The 24,015-nt window shown below is 42.7% G+C and overlaps 1 protein-coding gene across 1 annotated transcript in view; it reads right to left on the bottom strand.

Annotated features, from left to right (window-relative positions):
* SH3RF3 (SH3 domain containing ring finger 3) overlaps window positions 1–24,015 on the bottom strand; it is a 253,550-nt gene that overhangs the window by 64,090 nt on the left and 165,445 nt on the right. Inside the window, exon 3 of the mRNA XM_087759057.1 lies at window positions 22,342–22,437. Within this exon, the coding sequence (XP_087615183.1) occupies window positions 22,342–22,437 (96 nt within the window). The remainder of the gene's footprint in view (window positions 1–22,341; window positions 22,438–24,015) is intronic.

The raw sequence follows: 24,015 nt of genomic DNA, 5'->3' as shown, positions 1-24,015 counted from the left end.
AGCCACCATAATTCATACAGGAAAGCTACGCCTTACATAGCTGGAGAGTTTTTAGGTGCATAGGGTGCTATAGTCACTGATGATACATGAAGTGCACTCTGAAGTCAGCAGCACTTTCTGCACAGCACTCATTGCCAATAGATCTTCCCTCGAGGGGTGCTAACAGCTGAAGGAAAATGCCACATTTTGCCAACAGACCTTTATATTAAACTGGGATGCACTGCAATATGTTTGCATTTAATGAATAAAAACAACATATGAAAAAGGGAGCCACGGCTAACGCATTTGTGCTTTTGCATACAGTGCTATTCTGAGACCCACATAAACCAGAGGTGCATGTCATACTGTTCTGGACCAAAACCAAGCTATTTTTGTTTCTATAGCCACCGTATGAGTTACAGCAGCATCCAAGAAACTCAGTTGAGGACAAGGTCTTCTCAGGCTCTAAATAAAAAAAAAAGAATAGTTGCTGCTCCAAGCCAAGCCAATTTAGAAACCTGATACAAATGAACATAAAAGGGAAAAAGAGAGGGATGGGAAAGATAACAATAGAAGTGTGCAGTTAAACAAATGTGTAATTGAATAGCTTTTATGACTCCCAACCACTGTCACCATGCTGTAAATATAAATAAGAAATAGTTACTGCCAGCCTTATGCCAGTCCTCCTAAGTTTGAAAGCACTTCTGAGCTCTTCCACAAGGACTCATTCTGAGTAACAGGCAGTAAACCCACTAACACCTAGAAAGTAAACATCAGCTTGCAGGATCCTTCATTCTGTGACAGCTTCCACTAAGTCAACCAAGAGCCTCCAATTAATGATGCTCCACCACTGTCAGAGCTGCTGGGAGTCCTGCAACCATTCAATTAGCAGGCCATTTTCCCAGTTGCACTCTCCAACCTGAGACCACGCTTACAGCCAGCATAGTGCACTGCACCTGCCAATTTTTGCCAATAACAGCTGATCCCATTTCAGATTCTTCAAGAATGTCCATTATTTCCCACTTCATCATGCTCTAAATTGGTACAACCTAATATTTGCCAGCAGGCTCCAAGTTGCAAGGAAACCAGATGGTTCCCCTCCCTTAAGTAGGTGTTACAGCTCCGCTTACCCAATTGATGGAGATAGTCTAGCTGAATTATTTGAAATATTAAGGAGAAAAGGAGGAAGATGTCAAATATGCATGATTCTTTTCTACAGCAGAGGGTGAGGAAATACTTTGCTAGTCAACAGCAAGCAGGAAAAGAATATATTTTAACTCTTTGACATAAGAAAATATAGAGTTAAAAAAAAAAGAATTTAGAACTTCCTGATTTTACAACATTGCTCCCTATGGACAATGAAGTGCTCCAGCTCTTAATATCAAAACTCTGATTCCTCTTGTAAGAATTATATTATAAATCCCACTGGCTGGAATCACACCGAAGCTGTTCTTTTTAAAACAACAAGATTCAGTATTTTTTTTCAAAGCAAAAGGTAGCTAAAATGGTCAATAAGAGAGCTAGCGTCTAAACATGGAGTGATAAAAAGTAGCCCTGTATTAATACAAACAAAGGCATTCTCGGTATCAGTAGAAGATTAAAGGCAAAAAGAAAACCCCTCCCCAAAAGAGTCAAGCTAATGAACTTTTGGGAATGTCAGCTTCTTCCTGAAATACTGGGAAAAAATTATTTTGGTCTACCAAGACAAAAAAATGCTTTATAGCTTTACCACTTTATTTTTGTAGAGGACTGTTTTTAAGCAGCTTTGCCCATGGATGCTGGAAAGTACTTCCCAAATAGGCTACGAACACCAGAGAAAAGGTTCTGCTTACTACGTTGTAAAAGTAAACAGTGCTGCCTCTTCACAAAAAACTTTTAGAAAGCCTTTTTAAAACAGAAACATGTTGGCAAATTTCTTATTTTAAACTCTGAGTATGTAAACAAGCATTGCTTTCTGGTGTCTGTCATCTGATCTTCAGGCAGATCTGCTTCCAGAGGAGAAGCTTAATGGAAAGTTCTGACCCACAGTCAGTCTGAGGAATTTGACATTTCTGGAAGGCTGTAGCTCTTACGACAACCCCTTAAACCAGAACTCAGCTTTCTCGCTCATTTTCGAACCCTTCTCTAGAAAGAACCTATGTTTGAAATTCTGGTCCTGCCCATCCCAAATTGTAAAATGCCCTTGAGATTGCAGCAGGACTGATTTTACTCCAAATCCATTCTGTAACAACGGGATGTCCTAGAAAACTTGATATATGATTTAGAGGGGTAAGGCTTGGATTTGAATGCCAAACCAGTCAAACATTCCCAGCAGCCCTGCAATACTGGGTCTGGGAATACAAAACCTTGAGAGGGCAAGCCTTACAATAGCTGAGGGATGCCACCATGCAAGAGGTGGGACGAAACAGTGCAGTAAAACTGTTCGCAGGGTCTCAGTGACTATTGACTGCAGGTGCTGTGTGCTGAGATAAGGATGCACCAGCCTCAGTTCATAGAGGTACTGTGCCTGTTTCTCAGGAAGGCATTCCCCAGCAGCGAGGAACCATACTGGAGACAGCTCCAGCTTGTCTGGTTTTGAGAGCGAAGGAGGGCACGTGTGGAATACCTCTGTGCACAGAGCCTTGTTCACCTCCAAACAACCTTTTCCCACAAAGGGGGCAGTAATCAAGCTCTGTTCATTAAAAATTTGCTGACCTTGATCAGGGAGCCACACTGCTCTCCCTGCCACAATGCAAGCTGTCATGACTTTGGCCTCCAGCCAGACAGCCCATGCAGTATGAACTAAGGGAGAGGGGATTTTTCTTCTTCTAGCTTTTAGCTATGACTATTTTAGATATTCTATTCAAGACTTTACCATATGGGTGACAAAGGTACAAACATTAAGCTACCTCACTCAGGACTTCTCCACTGCCAAAATTATTATTTTACTAGTCTCTAGATAAACCTCATTTTTTTTCTGCAGAATGCATTTTGGTGACTTTCTCTCTCTCTCTTTGTGTTGCATGTGCTTGCACATACACACACACATATGCACACCCCAGTTCACCTGAGTTCCTGATACTTCTGTGTTTAAAAGGGACTACCTGTAAATAGTCTGAATGTATTTCTCTGTTAAGGATGAGGGGATAGAGGAGAAAACCTGTCGTCTGCACTGGCTATCCCCACATGAGACTAAATATGCCCTTTATATCCCAACATGATTTAATGAACTATATTTTCAATGGGCAGTGTTATGCACCTACTTACACACCCCAGCTGGGATGACGAGCAAGCAAAAAGCTACTTCTTGTCCAGTGTGGGTCATAACTAATTCTAGTTTTAGTCCAATAACAAATTATTACTGTGGAACTTCTTTTTATGGAACACGATAGAAGCATGGGAAATTCAGGTCAGATTTAAATAATTAACCTTTACTGCATCTCCCCTGACAAATATGCCAATGCATTTACGAATCCATGATAGTGGCAAAATTGTTCTAGCCCAGTTTAGACCTCCAAGGGACACCCTGATACACAGTGGTCACCACAGCAGCTCCTGGGTTGTTGCAGTTCACGGACGGTGCTGTCTTCTGTAAGACTGACAAAAGTAAGTCTTATTCTGCTATTGAATACTCTTAGCTTTCTAGTCACTTCGGTCTGGGTAATGGATTCATTTCTGACTGATATCTGACCTAGCAAAGAGAGGACCTTGCTCTGTTTCTGGTTTAGCAAGGTACTACAGCGTGTACTTGATACTATGCACAGATCAAAGTGTCACTAATAGGACTAAAATGCCATTCTTTTCTGAATAAAGAAGGATTGCTTCCATTCTCAGTGTTACACACGTGCTTAAGTATTTTGTTAAACTGGAGCCACTTTGAACCAGAAAGTACAGTTTATTAAGACTTTCAAGAAAACAATGCTTCATTTGCTACATAAGCTTTTTTTCTCTCTTTATGGAAAGTGTTAGCTAAAGGATGGTGTTGTTCAAATACAAGTATAAGATCAGAAATACATTACTTTGTGCCCCTTTTAAAAGTGAAAAGTTACAAAACCCCACAAATCAATGCATACCTAATGAAAAAGAAAAAATTGGTAAGAAAAAATATCATGCTCAAGGTTTTGGGAAGGAACCACTGAGCAGAGCAGAAAGGAAAATTAACATTATTAATAAAACTTCTTCACGATGTCCCCCTGAAAGACAGAAAATATTTTCACCTAGGGACTGATAATTTTTATACTTTACAGTTCAAAAATATTGAGAAGATCATGTACATCCCTATTTTATGCCTTCCAGAAACTTTGGCAACTTGGAGTTCCATAGCTGATTTTGTGATTAAAATAAACAGTCTGAATTTATTACTGCGTTTTCACTTCAGAGTAGTTACTTTCAGGAAATATTAAGTTCTTATGCCCTCATTAAATTAGTTTTGCTGGTTTTATAATTTATGTTCTGAAGCACAGTGTGGTTATTAAGTAAGTAAGAGCATAACTATACAAGAGTCTCCTGTCTCTGCTAGGTCCCTGAGAGGGCTGCATCTGTGAAAGTATTTTCAGCCCCAAAAAGCAGCGTTTCAGAAAGCTAAAGCAGCTTTTCCTTGCTGTTATCCCTACTGGCAAATGCAGGCTACAACCTTTCTTCTACTGTAGCCAAGTAGCAAAAACACCCTTTGACTCAAAGGGGCACTACGAGAAAGTACATAATACTTTACCTAATACTTTAAATGTTCCTTGGGTAAGTTAGTACAGTGGATGCACAGCAGTTCCAAGGGCTTACTAATGGGATATTAGCAGACAAAGTTGTGCCAAAGGCTCTTCAACCAAGTCATACTGAATGCATCTATAATTTCATCTTTTATATGTTTGGTAAATTCAGATTTAAAAATGTTTAGAGAAGGCCTCTCGAGTTCTCCATGGACAGTTTAAATTCATTGGACAGAAGCTCTCTCAATTATGCAATTATTCATTTAGGCACCATCTTCTATTGAAGAATCATTAGTAAGGCACAGTTTAAGAGAAAAAATATAGCTAAAACAACGCATTACTTAATGTTTTTGTGTTAATCTCTAACAATCCACTATTGCCTTTTCTAATTTATTGCCAGGGAGGGACAAGCAAATGTGGAACAGATTTTCTGCAAGTGGTTTATCCATCATGGAAGATAGATTTCTGAAACCTCACACTGTGATTGAGAGCAGAGTTATTCCATGCACCCAGAAAATACAAGAAGCGCAGTACACGCGCTTGCTTATACTCATTCACACGGAGCGATAGCTGCAGAAATACTTTGCTAGGACGCATCTCAAACTTCAAGTGTCCTGTTCCTCCAGTCATAGGCTGAGGCATATGTCTCATTCTCTTCTCCAAAAGGCTGCTAAATATGTTAGCATGTTCTCAAGGAAGGAAGTCCCTAAAACCATACAGCAGATAGCCTTCCTAATAAGGGTCATACATGCACACAATTATGTATAGTCTAGAAAAAGCAAGTCAATCATTTTTGTCTACAACATGGTTCCCTGAAAGACAGCGGTACTTAGCAATCTATTTCCCTGTCTTACAAGATCTTTCTCATTTAGCAGCAATGTCACTTCTAATGCACTGAGAGGCCGAAGGAATGTAGCATATTAGAACAGCATGTGCTTGGACGAGCGTGTCATCATGATCTTGCAGAATGAAAATAAATGATGCGTGCAGCAGAAGTAAACACTAAGCCTTGGGTGGTGAACTGGGAATTTTTTTTTCTTTCCCTTTTTTCCAAACAGTTTTAAGACGGAAAATGGCTCGCAGTGATGGAGAACAAACACATGGCTTGGTGAATCCCAGAAAAATGTGCAGTCTGCTGCAAAGTCTGCTCAGGAGCAAAGCGCAGCGAGTAACCTTATGGAAACTAATGCCCAAATTGCTGAAAAGAAAGAAAATAAAACTAAATGCAAAGGCATTAAAAATAGATTAGCTCACCAAAAAGAAGTGTGCTTTCTGCATCCCTCTCCACTCCCTGAAACAATTCTAGCTATCTAGCCTTCAGCTCCAAGTATAAGGACTATCTTACTCTGATCTGTCATCTCTGAATTTCAGATCTGTTGCGCGCCTTCAATGTGCCTAAGGATTTCCTCCTCTTTTCTTCCTATCTGTCCCCTGTGGACACCCTTTTTCATAATGAGACGCTCATAACTGCACCAAAGCTCCTTTGAAAGCAAGAAATGTAACCAAATACAGCTTTACTCAACATCAGAAGGAGTGGGAGAATCCAGCCTATTTTCACTTATAAATTATTCAGAAAGCTAAATAAAAAGTGCAGTCATGAATTCATGGGCTTGATCCTAATTCTTTTGAAGTCAGTGGCAAAACTCCAACTGCCTTCAACAGTGGAGGGACTGGTGCCCATCTGGCACCAATTTCAGTACCAGAAGAGTCCCTGTGGGAGCTTGTGAGGAGCTTACTGACGAACTATTTTTTTTCATCAAAAAATGAAACTCATCGGAACCAAAGTACTTCCCAGGACCATGCTGGTTTTGACAAGATGTCCATCAGGAAACCGTTTCTCAGGTGATGTTTCTCAGCTAAGATACAGAAATGACCAAGGCTAGAGTGGTCTGGGAGTTCACCCAGGTACCTGGACTCCTGGCTCAAAGTCCCTGCATTGAGGAACAGCCATGGGAGACCTAGAACAACACTGCCCCTTTCCTAGTAGAAAGCCACCAGCTTTCTAGCTATGCCGAGTCTCTCTCACTCTTGTTCTTGTTAAAAGGAAAACCTCTGTGACTCTCTCTCTGAGTCCAGGTGCCTACCTGCACAATGACAGAAGACGCTGGTGCTGGCAGGAGAAGTGTGATCAGCCTTATGCTGGGCAGTAGCCTGGACAGGAGACTAAGATGGACTCAGGAGGCTTTCAGAAGCTGTTCAGATGTAGTCCTCATGGCTTGCTGGTGCCTGGCAGCTGTATGAGCCCTTTACTGTTACTGCCAGGAAGGGAAGCCCTCTGAAGTAGATTTATGCTGAAATCTAGAAATCCCTTCACTTGAAGAAACTTTCACTTTTAGCCAGCTGTACCTCAAATCTTCACCATGGGCTACGAAAGACACTGCAGTTCCTGGAGCAGAGCTGTGTGGATCACAAGTGATCTCTAAGCAATACCTGCAGAGCCTGTGTGCCTTAAAAAGAGCCAAGTTTCATGTTTTCAGAGTTTTCTGGCAACTTTCTACCTCCTTCCTTAATGTTCCACAAGGCTCCTGGTGCTACTGTTTACTTGGGTGATCAACAATACCCATAAAATTTTGAATTAACTGAAAACTGACAAGTCAAATACCACCAACTAAGGCAGAGGATCTCTTCAGAGTCAATGCACACATCAAGCCTGGGAGTCTCAAAGCAAATGGCTTCCAAACTATGGTGTGTGACCCCAAGTAATTATAAATGAGATTGTGAACCAGGTAATACCATGCTTATGTTGTTGCGCAGACCTTTGCCTTCTTGATAGCTGCACTGTACGCACATGCTACTGGACATGACATCATGCCCTTTTGCTCATTCTCTGAGATTTGCTCCTGGAAATATTGTTCTTGAAAATACTGTTTTTGTAATGTTCAGGGTTGTGTGAAGGAAGCAACAATACCATGGCTTTTTTTAAGGAAAACACTTGCTTCCAACTTAATGTAATAAAGGATAGGGATGAAAGAAACAAAATATATATATTTGCTGAAGTCCTTTCTGAATTTGATAACAAAAGTGTTCTGGTGGACAATGAGAACAAGGCCTACGTGCCCCTCACATCATCAATGTTATCTGCAGAAAGCATGAAGTTGGATAAATCTGTGAAGCTCTTGGAAGCTCTTGGAATCAGCACAAGAAGCACATGGGAAAGCCAAAGTAATTTTTCAAGTACTGCAAGGCTTTGCCTACACTGAGCAAGCAAGGAGTCTTTGTTGCGGTGATTTACAACTTCGTGTAGAATAAGAAATCTCATGCAATTGGGGAAAATTAAGTTTTATGTGCTGCAACTGAAGACTACCTGTGGGGAATCGCACACAAATAAATGTACTGCTGTCTCTATCTCTGATAAAGCAGTGAAATGAAGAATGAAAGCAAATGCCAAGAAAATGTTTTGGTTCAATTGCTTGTAAAAGGAACCAAGGTATACACACTTCAAGCAGACATTAGCACTAAAGGGTTGTGATAAACAGCCTTTGCCCTGTGTGTACTATATATAGGAAAGAGACATTTTTGACTACAAACTCTTCTGGATCTTGCTTCCCAGATACAAGACAGAAAAGCATTGCTGGCTGTGGTACAGGGTATTTGCAAAAGAATAACGTCTCATGGGGATCCATAGTTAGATACTGTGTGCGTGGAGCTCCTTCTACAACTGGCTACAAAGCAAGGTTGCTGGCTGTGGGGGAGAGTTGCAGCACCAGCTCTGGGGTCACACTGCGTGTTGCACTGGGAGCAGCCAACATCAAAGGATGTCAGCCAGCAGTCACGAAAGCCGCTGCATCATTGGAGAGCTGTGTCCAGGCTTTGGGTTCACTATTTGCCAGTCGGGGTGAAAATATGGGTGAGGACATGATGTGCTGCTGTTTTACCCAAGCACCTGATGACTCCCTAGAGGGACAGTTCTGAGATGTTTCTCTGAAATGAGAGATGAACTACCCATGTTTGGGATGGGCAGCAGCACACCAGGATACACGGATCCTTTGCACGACAAGGAGACAGGCCTTCTTACCTATGCACATCGACAAAAGAAAAGGAGTTGTTCTGAGAGACACATAACTTGCCAGCCTGAGTTTGTGTCTCGTAGTTACCCTATACTGTGGCTATTACAGTGTACACTCTGCTTGAAATTACCTGCACCTTTAAAGTACCTCCTGCCCGCACAGATGTGCTGATGCCTGGTACAACAGCACAGATCTCCTTTCCCTCAGTGACACCACTACTTTGCATCCTTCTTCACTCTGTGCAGTGACCAGGTATTTTTAAACAATTTTTACAGGAGGCTGTCTTACCTTGGAGACCTTTATACGTCTGCCATATTTGTTAAAAGGTGGACAACAGATTGGGATGGCATTAGGAAGCAGTGGCTGTCGCACATGGCATAATCATGCACATCTCAGTAGTGTAGGAAGCCTGACTGGTAACTGAAGGCTCTGAAAGCCAGTCTGTAAGACATGAAAACGTGTTTTCTGTGCTATACGATGATGTAATTGGGTTCACAACCCTCCCCCCTCATCTTGTGGAAGAAAAATCTGACAAGGCTGAACTGTGACGAATTCCCTCGACCCTGCAAATTCTTCACTGAAAATGGCAGCATTCAGCCTCACACTCACGGCATGACTGACTGCCCCTCGCCCAGAGGAACCATTTGCAGCCTTCTTCAGAGATCTGAGATGTTAAAATATGATTGGGTACAAGGCCGAGGTCAGAGTCAGATGTCTCTCCACTGACTTGCCAACAGCTGCAGTCAAGGAGTTCATTGAACTTTCTGGCTATCAAACTAGAAAATGCTGTTTGTTCAACTTCCTGAGTTTGATTTCTGGTTTAGGGTAAAGGACATGTACCCGGCACCGTTGAGTCATGCAGTGAAGCAGCTAGTACCCTTCCCTCTCGTACGCTCATCTAAAGCTGGATTCATGCTCTGGCTTCTGTCAAAGCCTGCTCTGCTGTGGGTGTCACTGCTAGATAAGAGGTGGGCCATTTCTTCAGCACCAATGAGCTCTGAGCAGATCTCTTAGGATGCTCAGGCACATGTGTCACATTAGTGCAATAAAGTATGATGACTGCCGGCATTAGTCACTTTTATGACATCCATATGCAAATCCTGTTTATGTTAGTATGCTACAACTGGAAGGAATTTGGAAAACCACTGCTCTAGGCCATCCTGTTTGAGTTCTGAGATGGCAAAATTAATGGGCTAGCAAAAAATCTGCACAGTAGGAAATCTTTCTGAAAGTGCAGAACACTTTTTTTTTCCTGTTTGTGGAATTACTCAAGCTCAAATATTTTCCTAACACATTCCTTTCTGAAAATGGACTGCCTTAGGTTGCACCTAAATTCTGTAGGCAGAGAGAAAAGTTGTCCTGAGGAAGCTGAATTTTTGCAAACTGTGGTCACACCATGCGACAGTCTGCAGTCACACAGAGACATTTGTTAATAATACTTTTATTATTTTCGCCATTAAATGCTGAAGGGCTCCCACCATGGCTCAGAACTCCATTGTGAGAAGTGCTACGTAAACATAGTGCAAGAAGACAGCTCTTGGCCCAAAGAAAGTACGATTTAAGATGAGGACAAGAGGCAATATATAGATAGAGACAAAATATACAATGAGACAGTCTTATCAGCAAGATGGACAGAGGATTTTGCACACCATAAATCTTCTGTAGGCATCACAGCCAAGAACAATTTTAGAGAGGAGTCCAGAGGAGCGATGCTGATGCAGCTGTCCAGATGTTTTTGAAGCATTAGTCACAATAATGAGGAACAGAGCACTATGGAAGAAAATCAGAATTTGAAAACTGACAAAGTGATTGGCATTGCTAGTGGATCAAAGACGAAGATTGATCTTTCAGTAGTAAATAAAAGATGATCGGTAGAGAGAGAACCGAATAATCACAGGTTTGCAAGTAAGGGCAAGTTGTATGTGCTCTACAGGATAGAAAAGGCCTTCAGAGAGAAAGAAAGAAGTGGCAGCCGATGAGCAATCTGGATGGTCATGAATGAGGCAGGTCTGCATTTGTTAAGGATGCAAAAAGGATGTAGCCATAATCAGGATACGAGATGATGACAGTTTGATCTTTGTGAATGCTCAGCAATCAGGTTGGCCAAAGACTAGGTAGGACTGACAGCCACATGGATGAATGGAGCCAGGATGTGATTCCCATGTCTTTATTACTTGCCATGAATGCACATTGATCCCTCTTTAGCCAATGACCAAATGGGAACAGTAACACACAAAACTCTGCCCGTGTACTGCTCCAAAACCTCAGGTATGTGTTGACTGAAAGTTGCTCTGTGCAAAAGCAGACAGATGGAGTGGTGTGGACCTGTCTTTGCTATGACCTTAAACTTAGCCCTCAGCAGTGCTCTTGTGCCATCAGGGACCTCTGTACGACAAAACCTAGGTTGTACCACCTCTAGGTGGTGTATCTCTATAGCTGTCCTTCCACCCCAATAATTCATATATTGAGTGAGGGGAAAAACAGGCCACCAAATCAATACAACCACACTTCTCTCTCCTGAGCAATGCATCTATGGAAGGAAAAGGCTTTGGCTGGAAATGAGCATATCTCTCTAAGTACTAGACTGGAGCAAGCAGAGAAGATGTTGAGGCCATTATTTCTGCCCTCAAAGGGAAGACACACAGTCCTTCCTCCTGGGCTAGGAAAAGAAAAGAAAAAGGACACAAGAGGAAAACATGCTTGTAAATTCCTTACTCTGCTGCTGACATAGAAGCAGATCAGAGAAAAGGGATCAAGGAGATGACGATCAAGAAATGTGACACTGATCTTTACTTTCCCCACGAACAGCAAGGTGGACAGGGCTTGAACCAGGAGTGCTCTCCCTTCTTCTGTAAGATTGCTTTCTTCTTGAGAAACAGTAACACAAGGCAGAGCTGCCTCTTCCCTCAGTGCCCTCCCCTTAGCCACAAGGCAAGAGGAGAATATCTCCACTGTGAATCCACTGCTGCCTGAATGCTCTGGCGCCTCTCCTGCTTTCTCCCAAGGTTTCCAGAAAAACTCTGTTATGGAAAAATTCTATTACGGAAACCTCTCTCATGAAATTTCCTGTCAATTTGATTCAATTGTGTCTAAACAGATCGGAAGACTTCAAAGTCAGATTTAGAGCAGGACATACACTTCAGCTTTACTTAAACCAAGGCTAATATTATTAACCTCATTTATGGAGTACCTAGTGCTGCTTTGTCATAAAATTATAGCTTAATAAAATAATTAGATAAATTGAGGGACAACCAAGAGGTAGAGGAGATTGCTTGCACAGAGTCCCATGTTCCTCACCTCACCGTTTTGACGTGATGGCTTAGAGTGCAGTTCAATGGCAGCATCACCTGCGGAGTATCTGTGGGAGAGGGTTGCTGCCCTAGTCATGTTTTCCTGCAGTGAGTGTAAGATGCCACATGCCCTCCTTTCCCATCTTCCCACTTTGTGCCCTGTATCAGCACAGATGTTCACGTGGCTATGCAGTAAATGGGATGATGGAACAGATATGACTGGAAAGCCAAAAAGCAGTGACAACTTAAATGAGTAGCTTTCAACAGGGTGAGTTCCCTGATCCATCTCAGCATGCAGCCACATGTCTGGTAGTCCTGGAACAAGAAAGGCAGAAGGAAAGTGTTGTCACAGACGAGGCAAAAGCAGGACAATGCCTTTGGCAGCAGCCCTTGCTTTTGTCAGATTAAAATAACACCAGTATCACACCCAAAAATGGTGCAGCAGAACATAAAATAAACAATGACTGGTCTACTTTGTAAAGAAACAAAGTAAGCAAAACCAAGGACTTGTATGTAATTTCTTCTACAGGATAGACTAAACACAAAGGGGTGAGCCTTCAAGAATCCTGTGTTCTAGAGAAAATCTGGAAAAGATGGAGACCTCCACATTAATTCCAACTATCCCCCCTGTTTCTGATTTTTGTTTTTAATTTGCTTGTACTGATTCCTCCTCTAGTCTTTGAACTTGGTTTTCTCAATGTTCAGCTCTAACACCTAACAAAATGTTAGGGGATTTCAGACTTAACTCAAACATCTGGTTTTGGCATAGCTAATGACATTTTTAGGCTAAAAATCAACTTCACATGTTATTTTTGTTGTTTGAAGCATGCATTCAGCGCACACATGCACTCCCGGGTCTCTTTGTGCTGAGAATAAAGACAGTTTGACCATTCCAGGGGCTGCCACACTAAGAAGTAAGGAAAGCAGTAAAAACAGTTCATAGCTTCATCCTATCAGGAAACTATTATTCTTGAAACTACTCCTCTTTGAAAGCTTAAAGGATCAAGCTTAACCACATTTTGTGACTCTTTGCCATGGCAGAATAATATTTATGTAACATGCTATCTTCTGAAAACAGAGACCAGAGGGGGCTCCCTGGGAAATCATTTACGGTGTCACTGACACCAACTGCCCATGCTCTCCCTCTGATGGAGGTCATCCCACCCACCACAGGCACAGCAAAGGACAATGTGTGCTTCCACCCCCTCCAGGTCTTTTCACAGGCTGGGATTTTAATACTGGACTCACTTTTCTTTGGCACTCCCAGCACCAGTGCTGTGGCTGACACACGGAAATATTTTGCCCTCTGCTCAGAGGGCTGTGGCCACCAGCAAAGGAGCAGAGAAGACAATCAATTTGCAGGGGCACCTCCCAAAACCCTCACATCCTCCTTCTGTGGCTACATTTGGATTGAAGATCTCCACGCCCAGGGTTTTATGGCACCAGGAAAGCTCCCCAAGAAGGAAGCTAATTAAGATGTGCAACATACACTAACAAGGACACTAGGAAACAAAATGAAGAATGCCTGTGTGAGAAATAATGAAATCCTTTAGGATTTTGTTTTTAATTAACTGCTAGACAAATTGTGTATCTCTTGACATATAGCTTCTTAATATACATTCATGCATTAGCTCTAGGTAAGTGAGACTGAAAGATACTTTCTTTTCAAAAGGAAAAAGATCCCAGGAATTCAGCAGTGCTGAAGCAATCTTTAGAAGCTGTCAGAGGTGATCAATGGCTGGAAAAGACAAAAGCCCTGTTCTCGTGCCTCCTCTAGAGAGAGCAGATTACTGATGATGTGCTCTAGAGCTGCCCCAGGGCCCTGGGATAGCGGGTACGCTCAATGGGGAATGCTAATTTCTAGCCCTCGGAAATCTGCGCCATTGCTGAAACATTTCACTCCAATGGTTGTGTGCTATTGCTGAGCACCGCTGGGAAGTCCAAATCGTTTGTTGCCAATTGCACAGGCAAAAGCAAACCGTAAGTAATGTGCTATTTATTTAGTTGGTCCGTCTGAGTAGATACAAGGCCAAAGGGACTGATGCTTTGCCTGAGGTATCTTTCCACTTGAAACATTGCAGGACCACATGAACATCTACCTTTTTTTTTTTTTTTGTGGAAGAGACTTCCTCAACACCCATGGCAGGTCTCAGATATCCCAGGAGAAGAATAAGGAAGTAATGGGTAGTAAAGAGTGCACCTAAGCCTCCCCAAGATTTGCTGTACCTGTGTCTAAGCATTGACAAAAGCTTATTCATTCAGGGCACCTTGTTGCTTCTGAAAGACACAGAAGTTTTAAGGTTCCCTAGCAAAATCAGAACAAACATTGATAGGTATATGACAGTTGGGCACTTTTGGAAATTGATAAATATTGCCTATGTCATCAAAGAACTGACTTGAACATAGATACTCTTTGCTGGTGAAATGGCAGGTTTTATGTGCAATGAGCATTGTGGGCCTTTCCCTTTCACACCATGCAGAGCACAGATTCACAGCCTGAGCAACCACAGGATACAAGGAGTAGTTCCCCCTCCCTTAGGCTGGAGATGGCAGCCTTGCCTTCCCTTCCTAATTGATGAAGAGAAGCAGGGTCTTCTACAAGCAGGCTCATCTGACATGTTTTAGATGTCTCCGTTAAGCAGCAATGCCTATTTCTCTCCCTACGAGCACCCAGCTGTCTCTCTCGATGGTAAGGGGGAATCCAGACAATTGGCTCAGGTGTAGAAATCTATCTGTTGGTCAGATGAACGGTACCTAGAGACCTGCAAGGTCTCGCAAAGGATTTGGAAGAGTATTTCCCAGCTCAAAAGTGCTACTGAGGGCAGAACCGCTGTTCTGTTGCTGCTGCTGCTTCTTGGTGTGACTTGCCAGTAGGACTGCACGTTGGCAAATGTCTCTTCACTCACCATCCAATTGCAAATTTAGAAGTTTAAAAAAAGGAGTGGAAAAAAGGACGAAAGGGCAGTAAAGAGAAAGGAAACACTAAAATGAAGGAAAATATCAAGTAGAGACGCAACAGTTTGTGAAGACATTTTCTTTCTGTCCAGGGAAGCTGGGGGGTCACCACTAGTGCTTGTTTTGTAACAAAAGCAACCCCAGTGCCATAACAGGAGAACATCAACTTTGAGGCAGAAACCAAAAGTCAGTGTAAAAATAACAGAAACGACAGAGTTTCACCCAGGACTGGAAAACATGTATTCAAGCACAAGCATAGTTCAGGAGAGCTGGAGGTAAAGGGAAGGGCTGATGGTCGTGCAGTGTGCTGATAGCACGGGGAAGCGGCAGCACGTGCCAAATGCAGCAGGCAAGTCCCCAGTCAGTTTGCACTGGGAAGGATGACAAACAGGATTTTGGAGGGGAAGTGCTGGAAGTCCTTGAGTGGACTGTGGCTAGAGATCAAAGTCTTCTTATCAGATCAAGAGCAAAAGTCAGTCCATCTTACTTAGGTACTTAACTTGCACTTCAATATTTGGCATGTAGGAAGCAGTGCTTCAAAAATGCCCCATACAGATATGAAAATGATATACATGCTTTTGAAAGACTCATGAAACGGGCTTATTTGCCAGGGCTGTGTGCTTAAGTTGGCTGGGCTGGAAACTTTCTACAAATAACCCTAGACAGTTATTTTTACAAAATAAAATCTAGGAAAGTCAGATGTTCAGATACTGGGGGGCGGGCGGGGAAGATATTCCTGAATAGGACAGCTGGCCAATTTTTGGTTCAATTGTCCCTGAAACAGTAAGAGGTGATAACAGTTTGGATGTAGTTTTGATGAATAGAAAGATTGGTCATAACATATAAATCTGAATAACTTAATGATGAGTTCATTTTTGTGAAAGTAGGCAGGAGGACAAACAAGAGAAGACCTGTAACTAAAACTGTCAGTTCCCAAAAAGCAAATTTTCACAACCTATGGTTATGTCTAAATTTACGTGCTGGCTCTCACCGCGGCTCACCACAGGTCTCATGACTGTCTAGGCTGGAGAATGACTCAAACGTGACAGCACTCCCACCTACCTCTGTATGCAGGCTTCCCCCTCTGTGGCACCCACCCGAGATGAACTTTGGAGGAACGTGATCCCCGATGCAGAAACCAGAAAGCAATCCTGCATTGACTTGTCCAGAAACAGCCTGAGGGGAGTGAGTGATTAGAAAAGGTCTACCGAGCTGAGGAGCTCAGCTAATCTAACGTACGGGAAACTTGGCATTTAAGTCAAAAGGTGACAATGCAGCTCCATTTTGTATCCTGAAGATGGAGGAAAGTCTTACAGAACCTGCACGAATGATCACCTCATAAAGAATGCTAGAAATTAACAGAAAACTTAAAAGAAATTACTCAAAAGTAAAAAAAAAATAGTAAAAAAAAAGTAATTTTCTTTTGCCCAAAGTCATGCTAATTTACATTTACATTAATTTACAGGAAATTAAAACAAAGAGCAAGAGGTTCTTTATTTATGTAAGCAAAAGGGAAAAGAAGAAATTGAGCTGTTATGCAGAAAAGATGGGCCAGAGATTAAAAATAATGTGTATATATATAATATACATATTATTATATATTATTATATATCGTATGTTTAATCTTCTTCTCCCTTCTAAGTGCTAATAACATTAGTTTTCTTGATTGGCATCATAGTTATTTGAAGTTCTTTAAATTATTTTACTTTGTATGTGTGTGACAATACTTTAAATCAGTAAGTTTTATTCATGGATTGATGTGAAAGTAGTAGTAGGTGTATAGGTTCTTACTGAGGTCCCTCTTGCAGCCCTACAAAACAACTTCTGCATGTTTTATGTTTTAGTTTGAATGTGAAACATGGGAACTGTATTTTGTACTCCCTTCACGTAGAAATCTGATACCAAAAAGTATCTTGGAATATTCTACCATATTCTATGCAAGAGCAAAACAAGTAGGACCAACTTTTTAGAAACTAAGAAGGTGCAGGAATGAAAGTCTTAAAACAATGTAATTACAAAATTTGAAAATGCATATCAATAAAGCTTTTCAACAGAAATTAGCTGAACACTTCTTAGAGCTTACATTATTGTCAGCTTTACAAGGTTCTTATTCCATTTTTATTTGACACACAAAAGGAGAGAGACCAGAAAAAAAATCAATTCTGATGTTAATGGGTATAATTCTTAACTCATTAGTGTTACACCTACTTACTACTGGGATGAATTCGGTCCTCTGAGATTTAGTAAGTCAGCTTTTCTAAAATCATCTACATTAGTTTCCTTCTACCCACCTTTCAAAAGCCTCCATTTTTATTAGCATTAAATGATACTAGCAAGGCTAAAATGAACCATTTTGACAGTCCTTAAGAACAGAGATCATATGTTCTTTTTGGAAAGGGCACCAAACAAACCTTACTGTCTAATGTCTGTCTAATGCTCCTTTTTTTTCTGGAAGGATTTCATAAAGGATACTCTGAACAGTGCAGAGTATGCTGCCACAGAGATCACACATATATAAATGATGGGTCAAACATCAAGGTTGAATTCATTATGAGAGTCCCATAGGGACCCATCTGTCCTGCAGGTGAAGGGAGGAACCAAACAGATTGAGGAGAGAGAAAACATAGACAAGAAGTGGACAGGGCAACAATTATTTGTTGATGTTGTTGAAAATGGTCAAAACATCTATTCGACCTAGAAATACACACACGCACACTTCTGAATTTTCAAGAATGTAACTGTGATGACTGCCCCTGGGGTTTCCAGGATATTTGGAAATGGTTAAGATGGGAATCTGCATATGGAGAAAAAAAATACAAAATCTGCCATCCAGACTGAATGCCAGACTGGGGGCCGCACCGCCAGGAAAATGCTGAAGAATCCCAAAGTCAAGCAGGTCTATAGGCTGGGCAATGGGAAAGGCTTTGCTCTCTTCAGAGTGGTTCCCTGGATCACCTCCTGCGAGCTGCCAAGTTATCAGATTAACTGAACACACACACACAGACACACAGACACTAAACTCTCAGCCATTTGCATACCTCTGCAGACGAACTAAAGGTTACCCTCAGCAAAGTACATAGTTATACAGCTAAGGACAAATTCAGCTGGGTAGGTGGGTCTCCGTGACACTACTCAATGACCACAGCTGGGATCCTGGTAAATGTGCTCAGGTTCCCCTGTATGGGTTAAGCTGGTTTAGGATGATTGGTAGATCCAGTGGTACAGCACAAAATCGTTAAAGGTGGTGCTCTGCTCTGCAAAGCTAATTTTGGAATGAAAAATCATTGTTGTCTTTAAGAAATGCGTTTGACTTTGGATTTTTTTGTTTGTTTGTTTGTTTTGTTTTGGCTGAACTCTTTTTAAACACTGAGTTGCAAGAATTCTTTTCCCCTGAGTCCCTGGGGAGTCTTGTGGATCTGTACTCCAAGGCGCTGAAACCTTCGGCTCTGCCCATTCTCCTCCTCCCTCTTTCTCCTAGACCTCCTTTCCACCTTTTTCTCTTGTGACTGTGAAGAACAGGAGAAGATCCCCGTTACCCTGCTTCACTGCTCTGTAAAGAGAGTTTTAAAACTCCTAATATTACTTAATCACAGCTTTCAGTGCCCCTGCTGCCATAAAACATTATAACAATGGGCTGGCACTTCATCAATTGTAATTTGCTGATATTACAGTCACAGTAGCGCTCAACATAATTGCCTTGCTCTACTACAGACTCATAAGGCTTCTTGATCTCCGTCAATACTTCTTTGCACTGGGAGCTTCAGTCAGAAATTTTGGTCTAACAGCTCAGCTTTTTGAATTTCCAGTTCCTGCCCATCTGAGCAGGAGGTGTCCCTCCAAATACTCGGCACACCATTGCCCTCAAATTTCATTCCCAGACACTTAAATCTATTAGGACACACTTTCTTCTTCATTATTCTCAATTTTACACACAGCAGCACAACGCTTACAACTTCCAAACAGAGATAATAACAGCAGTTATTAAGAATGAAGGAGCTAGCTTGAAGACAGTAAAATGAAAGAAATTTAGGAAGGAGTTTGAATTCCTTGGAGGTCCAAAACTCCTCCCAGCAAGAATATGACTTCAAACCATACGGATTATTAATAAGATGTTTATTTCAGGACAGAAGGCACCTTGAGAATCAATTTGATTATGTTGTGTTTTTCTGTAGACAAATTAAAACATAAATTATCAGCCCAAATGACTTCTACTGGAGACGAAGGACAGCAACAAAATAAGAAAAAAAATAGTGCAAACTCTCCCTGACAGAACATATTGTATGTGACTCATTCTGTAAAAGTCACCATTGTGAGCTGCAAATATTTATTCCTTATACGATTGTAGCTTCTCTGAGGTTGGGACAGAGATGACACTACAGAGGCAGGAAAAAGCCTCTCTGCAGAGAGCTGTCAGACACAGCAGGCATGCAAGCACCCTTGCTGGACACTTGCAGGGAATAAAGCATAAAATCCATGCCACGTTACACTTATATGGCTATAACCACACATAATGCTGAGACTTCCTCAGACACTGCAGGAAGCAGATATATGTTGATGCCTTCAACTAGTTTTTTGTGCCACTGCTTTGTGACACCACAGTCTCACTCTAAAAGTTGCCCTCCCAGGCACAGAATCCTTTACGGGAGTGGACCACTCTCAGATTCAGCAAGCACAGGGTGGAAAGCAGATGGAGCCTAGGGAGACACTGCAGGCTTTTACACGGGCCAGCTGACAAGCCCAAGTGCTGGGAGGCCAGTGGGGTCCTGATGAAGAATTTGCTGATCCCCAGCGGGGTTGCGGTACTCTCCTCCTTCCCTTCCCACCCTGCTGTGCCTCATGCATGCAAATGCTTTGTAACAGGGTACTTGCAAAAGGCTTTCTTGCAAGCATCCGTGTGAGGGGTATGGCAGAACGTTGCCAGGACGAAGTCTCACCAAAGTGGGGCCACAACAAGGATTATGTCCCCTCTATATTTGTAGCTCTGGGATGCTCAGCTCTAAGATCCTTGAAGTGACTGGCTTGTTTTCTAATGCTCTGGCTGCTGTAGCAAGCATAAGAACTCTTGCTTGGGCCATGGGAGCAGCTGGGGACATTAGAGCCTGCCCTTAGGGATGGGCTCCAGGCTGGAATTCACTCCATCCAGAGCGTACAGCTTCAGATGCCACGTGAAATCCCACGTACTTCGGCCATCGGCTCACACAAGCAAAAGGCTACCGCAGAGTTAAGCTTTGCTTATTCTGCACATTTTGCCAAGATTTTGAAAACCACTTAATGGACTTGGACAGACTCAAGGAGTGGTTTTAGATTCAAGTACTACTTGTTTAATGGATTTATTTTATAAACATTGGTGTTGAGATTTTTCAAAACTTCTTTGGGATTTGGCCTGCTGATTCCTCTTAATTTTTAATGTCAAGTAACATCTGAAGCTGGCAACAGCAACATAATTGTATAACTCCAACAGTTGCATAAGCTCATCTCATATTCAGAACAAGGCCTCCATCCACCAGGACATGGATGAAATAGGTGGCTGATGCTTCTGTCTGGAGGATCATTTCCCTTTGGCTTTACAAACCACGGCAGAAGTATTATGCCCATGTCACCCAACTATCTCATTTGAAAAGGCCTTTCAAGCCTCCAGATTTCAAATTTATAGATGCATATATATATAAATATATGCATAAATGTATATGGCTGTATTTATTTTATATATGTGTGTGTCTGTGTATGAATGTACATGCACACACACATTCCTACGTGCATTCTTCTCCCCTGGTGCTAGCTGCCTGGCTGTTTGCATCTCTTTAGAAACTTCCAGCTTTGCTGTTCTGACTCTGCACAGTGCTACCTCTTGCTCCTCCGTGGCCACCCAGGACGTGATAGTGCTTGGAGAACTTCAGTGAGACAACATTGCACGTGTTCCCAACAGGCTGTTCCTCTAAGGCTTCGAGCCCTTCACCCTACGAGAACAGTAATTAAGAACAGATATCTAGGGGTGGGAGATGGATCAGGATGCTGTATGGTGTGTAGGCAGTGCAAGCTTTTACAGCCTGCAGGCAAAACTAGAGCTCAGGAAAGCTGGTGGGGTGCAACAGTGGCTGGCTGTGCAGAGGTCCCCAATTCACTCTTTCTGCAGCAAAGTTCAGCACAGTAACATCGCGTTCCCCCGGGACAAGAAAGAGAAAAAGGATGAAATTTGGGAGAAACTCAGCTTTCTCATTTAATCACAACAAACTGAAAATGTCTTACGCGTTCAGAAGAGAGGAAAACTAGTCATTAACTTATATGAGGCAGCTGGTTTCCCAATAACGGCTCCTACACATTCTGGTTTTAATATTATTGTTCTTGTCAACTGTGGGAACGCAATGTATATTAATGATGGTTTATTCCAAATTGGTCATTGTCAGAGCTAATAATTAGGTAGTCAGGCACTAATTATCTCTATTTTGTCTCAAATCATTAACTAAGAAATCTGGAGAAGTAATTTTGGAGGCAGGCATCAGAGCCACACACAGTAGGGAGGGCTCCGCTGTGGGCACAAGAGACGCTTCACTCTGGAGAGTGGCACCAGCCTACGCCTGGGAGGAGAGTCAGGGTGATACTGCTCTCAGCACCGGGTGCAGAGTGGCAGCACCTCGAAAAAATACATACATGTGTGGTGCCCATCCATTCTTTGCACCCCTCGTTCATTCACGAAGGAGAAAAGCTCCCCAAAGGCATTACCTGGCACCTGGACAACAGAGCATCCCCAGCGGGGCCACCATGGGCCACCATTGCTCGCTGCAGCCCTTCTCCCAAGCAGCACCCAGCTGGACGGGCACCAGCAGGAGGGTGCGCAGCAGTGGGAAGAGGTGGCACAATGGGTCTGCTCGGACAATATGAAGTCTCAGCATTTACTCTGAAATAAGCCTTATGTGGAAATGACTGCAGGACAGTGCTCAGGAAAAGGATGGGTCTGTTGCACAGGGAATGAGGGACCTTGGGCACACAGGCGGTGCTGCCCAAGTTCCTGATGGGGCCGGGGACACGCGCAGTGCCCCCCCCCAAAGGGTTGTGCTTTCAGAGCACGGCTGAGCCTGCACCACTGCTTCCCACCTACCAGCAGCACCCGCCTCTCCTCAGGTGTGTGCAAGATACCCCGACTGCAATCATCCTCCCCTGTTTTCCCTGTGTATTGTGGAGATTACACCAGAAGCACTACATGGGAAGCCTTTAACAGTAGTTCAGGGCATACATTTTGCTGGCCACTTCAAATTGAATTGAGTGTATCCTCACAGTGCCTTAGGGGACAGCAGCAAAAAATTCCCTTTTCAGTTATTCTGGTATATTTTGTCCTTCTCATTTAAGAATTTTCAAAGTTATCCTGCCTTTGTGGGCACAAAAAAACCACAAGACATCGAGACCAGCACCCACGACCTGTCATGAACTTACCTCAACATAGAGGATAGGGAAAATGCCAATCTTGTCACCCAGCATTCCTTCTGCCCAGTTGTCATCTACCCTCCTGATGACCGTCAAAATTTCATCCTAAAATCAGAGATGCACAAAATACATAGTCAGATTTTTTCAGTCAAAAGATGCCAGTTTTTAGTTATGCACGTGACAGCTTAGGGAGAGAGTACACAGAAGAGACCATAAGCCAGGTAAAAATGTTCCCTGGATCCTAGGCCAGCAGCATCCCTGGGCCAGCAGCATCCCTGGCCCAGCATCCCACCCCAGGCATCCCATCCAAAGTGCGTTGAAGAGCACTGCAGACCGGTGCAGCTCATGCCGGCTGTCAGCAGCTCCAAGGGCCCAGGGACAGCGGGTGGGAATAGGTAACTGCTGGCTTCACTGCAGGGACAGGGAGAATGTTTGACTCAGGAGGTCACCTCTAACCCAAAGGAGAGAATGCTCTAGCATGAAGCTTCCCCTGTGCATCTGAGAGCCCACTGCCGTGCTTGGCTGCTCCAGGAGACGATTCAAAGGGAAGCACCAGTAGAGTACAGGTAGTCCTGGAAACACTTCCAGCAAGAAGCATAAGGTATAGCATGAGGTGCTCAGCAACTAGCCTGCACTGCTGATGCCAGTTTTCCTTTTTAAAAAAAACATTAGCAGGTAAAAGTGCAAAGCAGGTAAAAAGCCAAGGATAACATAATTAAAAAAAAAGTTGCATTCAGCTTTTGGATCAGCTTCAGTTTAGACACAAATTCGTTTTCTAAAACCAATGGCATTTTAATATTACATTTAATCTAAGGGATCTTACAAAAAATGATGAACTTTTCTGTGATTATAAAACAGGAGATTAAGCAAAGTGCAAATAAGATTCATGCTGCTGAAAGTTCCTCTTGACAGAGTTAAAACCTAGAACATACCAGTCATTACAAAAGCTGAGGTGACTAGAACCAAACTCTGAGTTTTCCCAGATTGAGCTGCTCAACTTGTCAATGGATTTCTGCTACCACGTCTGCCTGCTGGGGCTGTCATACTAAACCCGTCCTTAAGCCAGCTCTGCTTGCTACAAAGACTGCGGAAGGCAGCCCTCTCTGCAGGGCACCACCTGCGCGCTCAGATCTCCTACGGCCAGAGGAAAGGAGTGGGCTGAGAGAAGCTGCCAAGTGAAGTTTGCTGAGATGCCGTTCATTCTCTCATGGCATCCGATCTTCCTCCATTCCTGTGCAGAAATGTATAAAAAAGAAGAAAACATCTTCCTCCAGAAAGCTGAGACAGAGTTCCCTGCCATTCTCACTTTATTTCCACCACTCACTCCAGGAAAATAAGAGCTACGTATGGTCTATCACCCTCCATGTAACAAGCTATCCATGTTAACTGGCCAGGCGAAGTGAGCTGGTTTTTTGCAGATACTTCTCACATAGAAAAAAACCCCACAAATTCCTGATCCAGGATGTTCAGACCGTGGATTTATGTTGATAGAAAATGACCAGAACAGGGATGTGATGTGATGTACTTTGCAGTTTTTGAACATGTGCATTTTGAACATGTGGACTTCGAAATAGTTTAAATGTTTCCTTTGAATTATTCATCTGAATGATCCATTAGGGGAAAGCTCAGAGAAACAGCCACAGACTGAGTCCTTCAGCTATTTATTGCAGCTGGAAGGATGCA

This window comes from Nipponia nippon, unplaced genomic scaffold, assembly GCF_047370975.1.
Source record: "Nipponia nippon isolate SJK-2023a ecotype South Korea unplaced genomic scaffold, ASM4737097v1 scaffold_2, whole genome shotgun sequence".
Lineage (NCBI taxonomy): Eukaryota > Metazoa > Chordata > Aves > Pelecaniformes > Threskiornithidae > Nipponia > Nipponia nippon.
This window is presented reverse-complemented; position numbering and strand designations above follow the sequence as displayed.